At 60.0% G+C, this 3,516-nt stretch overlaps 1 protein-coding gene across 1 annotated transcript in view; it reads left to right on the top strand.

Moving 5' to 3' along the window:
* ERN1 (endoplasmic reticulum to nucleus signaling 1) overlaps positions 1 to 2,313 on the top strand; it is an 80,520-nt gene extending 78,207 nt beyond the window's left edge. Inside the window, 3 exon segments of the mRNA XM_007456805.1 lie at positions 955 to 1,078; positions 1,515 to 1,582; positions 2,104 to 2,313. Of these exon segments, the coding sequence (XP_007456867.1) occupies positions 955 to 1,078; positions 1,515 to 1,582; positions 2,104 to 2,313 (402 nt within the window).
* The last annotated feature ends 1,203 nt before the right edge of the window (positions 2,314 to 3,516 follow it).

The raw sequence follows: 3,516 nt of genomic DNA, 5'->3' as shown, positions 1-3,516 counted from the left end.
GAATGAAGCTCACACAAAGGGACCTTCACCCCACCAGGGTTAGGATATAAACTCTCAGTATCTCCAAGTCATGTGTCTTGCGAACACCCCCAGCTTCCGTCCGCGTCACTAGCTGTACCAACTTTGCGGCTCAGCACCGTGTGCCCCCTGTGTACCCGAGTTGACCATCAATCCCCCCCCACCAAGGCTTTCTTCCCGCAACTGCAAGTTAGACCGTCAGCCAGTCTGACTTCATCTTCATCAGAGAAAGAAAAGATAGGGCTTCCCTGGTGGCGCAGTGGTTGAGAGTCCACCTGCCCATGCGGGGGATGCGGGTTCGTGCCCCAGTCCGGGAAGATCCCACATGCTGCAGAGTGGCTGGGCCCGTGAGCCCCATGAGGCTGCTTGGGTCTCACTGGCAGGGGCTCAGAGAGGCCCGTGCTCAGGTGCATACCTCAGACCCCGAGCAGGATTTAGATCCAGGGCCGGGGCCTCCAGAGCCCACACTCTTGTCACCAGCTTTTCTCCTCTGAAAGAAGTCTTGGCTTCATCTGTCTTTCCTAATTGTTTGAATGAGGAGTGACAACCCTGCATCAGTCATGGCTCTGAGCATGTCGTGTTCCAGTGGGTACACAAAAGTCACAGGATGCGAATCAAAATGGACCATTTCTTTTTTGGTTCATCGATGAATACAGATTGCACACATGGCCCTGTGTGGCATGTATGTGTGAAACACGGGCGAGGCACTGCAGGTCTGAGGTGGAGATGGTCCGTGTGGGCCTCTCCTCAGCGAGTGGCAGACGGGGCTGCTCCCGGGGAAGAGGTGATGGACAGGGGAGAAGGCAGGACGCTTGCTGCCTGGCTCTGGGCTGAGGCTCAGGCAGGGGTGGCCATCCCGGCACTCAGAGTGTCCGTCCTCTGGCTCTCAGAGCCTCTGCACACTGACTGTTACCTGTTGCCCTGTCTCCCTCCCAGGACGTGAGTGACCGGATAGAGAAGGAGTCCCTAGACGGCCCGATAGTGAAGCAGCTGGAGCGCGGCGGGCGGGCTGTGGTGAAGATGGACTGGAGGGAGAACATCACTGTCCCCCTCCAGACAGGTGACCTCGCGGTGCCCCCGGGGTCAGTGTTGGTGGAAGCGGCTCAAAAGCAGCAGCTGTTTCTGAGAAGCAGACTTGGAAACGGCAACTCCAGGCCGTTTGGGGCTCCAAATACCGCTTCTGGGATTGAGGCTTCCTGTGGTTTGGAATACAGGTCACACCATTGCTCTGACGTGTGTCCCAGTTGTGTCTCAGAGTGACAGGTCAGTGACAGGTGTCATGCCCTCGGCGGATCATTTCTGATCGCAGGTGAGAAAGGGAGGTGGAATTCAGACTAACACTGCCGCCCTGGGGTTCAACCTGGGGAAGTGCGCCTGTCAGTGACAAGAATGGAGTTAGGTCATGATTTGGTCCGATTGCTTGATCCCCAGGAGCCCCAGGAATTGTTCTCTTTCGAAATCTGTCTGTCACATTGCCTTCCTTGTTTTTTTCCTAGATCTGCGTAAATTCAGAACCTATAAAGGCGGCTCTGTCCGAGACCTCCTCCGGGCCATGAGAAATAAGGTGAGGGCTCTGAGCACACGGCGGTCCAGGCGGGGCCGCAGCACAGCACCCCCTGCTCATGTCCCTTCTCTGGGGGTCCTCCAGCCCCTCAGGATGAGGACCTCACAGAGGCTGGGAGGCCTTGGCTGCACAGGAAACACTAGAGGCTGCTTCTTCGGCTGAATGAACTTTCTCTCCAGGGATGTTGAGGCGGGGATACAGGTCACAGTGCAGCCTCCGCTCGAAGCGGGCTCCCGGGTGCTACATCCTTTGCTGACTTGTTCGGTGCCTGGATGTGCACAGATAAACTCCTTCGACGGGGGCCCTTCCCGCCTGGGGCTGGCCCCGCCCTCCCCGCGCCGGCCTCGCCCCGCCCTCCCCGCGCAGGCCTCACTCGGCTCCGAGGCCTCCCTGCCAGGAGCTGGTGGGTGGTTCCTTTACCCGGCCTAACGGTCCGTCTTTCTTGAGCGAGGGTCATGCCCGGGTCCCGCGGGCTCCTCTCTGCTGACCGTGGGTCTGTGTCGCCCCCCTCCCGTCTACAGAAGCACCACTACCGGGAGCTGCCCGAGGAGGTGCGGGAGACGCTGGGCCCCCTTCCCGACGGCTTCGTGCGCTACTTCACGTCGCGCTTCCCCCACCTCCTCTCCCACACCTACCGCGCCATGGAGCTGTGCCGCCGCGAGAGGCCCTTCCAGCCCTACTACCACGAGCCCCCCGAGCCCCGGCCCCCGGTGACTCCAGACGCCCTCTGAGCCGGCGGCCTCCGTGCCGGCGGCCCCGCTGGGACCAAGGGCCTGGTCTCTACAAGCCACAGCCTGGCGTCTCCTGCCGAGCAGGGAGACCAGGCTCCAAAGCCAAGTGCCTCGAGCTGCCTGCTCTGCAGCCAGCAGGGGAGGATGCTGACCCCGGGAAGTGGGAGGCGTGACCCCGCCCCCCCTCCCGACCCACGAGGGAGCTGGGAAGACATTGGCCGTGAAAGCTTGACCATCGGGGGACGGCTGCGAAGGAGGGCCATTCCCAGAGGCAGAGCGGAGCACCCTCTGCCTTCTGGATAAACTCGCTTCAGACTTCCGTTTCTTTTCCTGTGAGATGCCACTGTGTGGGCCTTTAAGGAAGAGAGCTGAGGGAACCCTCAGTGGCGCCTACGTGCTGGGACCGGGAGCATCTCTCTCTTGGACCAGCCGGGCCGAGGTGCACTAAGTGCAGCCTCTGCTAGAAGCAGGGCTCCGGAGGAGAGGGTGCCCAGGAGGAGGAGGACCTTCAGAGGGCGTCATCCCCAGGGATCGGAGATGCCTCACTGATCACAGACGCGCCCACAGGTTCCCAGGTCACTGTAACCAGTGTTTCCTCGGGGGTGGCGAGAGCCTTGAGGGTGGGGACGCGGTGTGGGGAAATGCCAGCCTGGAACTCTGGAAGGTGAGTCTGTGTCTGCGGGTCTCGGAAACAAAGAGGATGCTGCATTCTGAGACAGCTGTGGCCCAGGGCACCGGTGGCCTGAATGGTGGCCTTTGGTGGAGTCGTGCCCTGGGGTGCTTGGGGATGTTTAGGAGCATTTGGGGGCAAGAGGTGATAAGTCCCCTGGCTATGAAGGAAAGCAGCTCCAACCCAGGCAGGGACAGGCCTTTGGGACCAGAGGGGAGCAGGCCAAATGGGACACTCATCGCCACCTGGGGAGAGCCCTGGCCAGCAGGTAGGCGATGAGGCTGCTCTGTCCCTGGGGCTGGCAGGACGGGCCAGGGGTTAGAGGGCCAAGGCCAGGGTCACCACACACTTTCGGGCAGGCTTTTATGTTTCTCTTGGCAGATTTTAATAACTTTATATTTTGATCATACTGTGGAATGCTCCATTAGCGTGAGCTGAACTTTACTTGAAGCTTGTGAGGAAGTAATGCAAGATACAGAATACATCTTCTATTTTGTAAGGGACCCAACGTCCCATCCCCTCCAGAAAGAGTG

This window comes from Lipotes vexillifer, unplaced genomic scaffold, assembly GCF_000442215.2.
Source record: "Lipotes vexillifer unplaced genomic scaffold, Lipotes_vexillifer_v1.1 scaffold299, whole genome shotgun sequence".
In the NCBI taxonomy this organism is placed as follows: Eukaryota; Metazoa; Chordata; class Mammalia; order Artiodactyla; family Lipotidae; genus Lipotes; species Lipotes vexillifer.
This window is presented reverse-complemented; position numbering and strand designations above follow the sequence as displayed.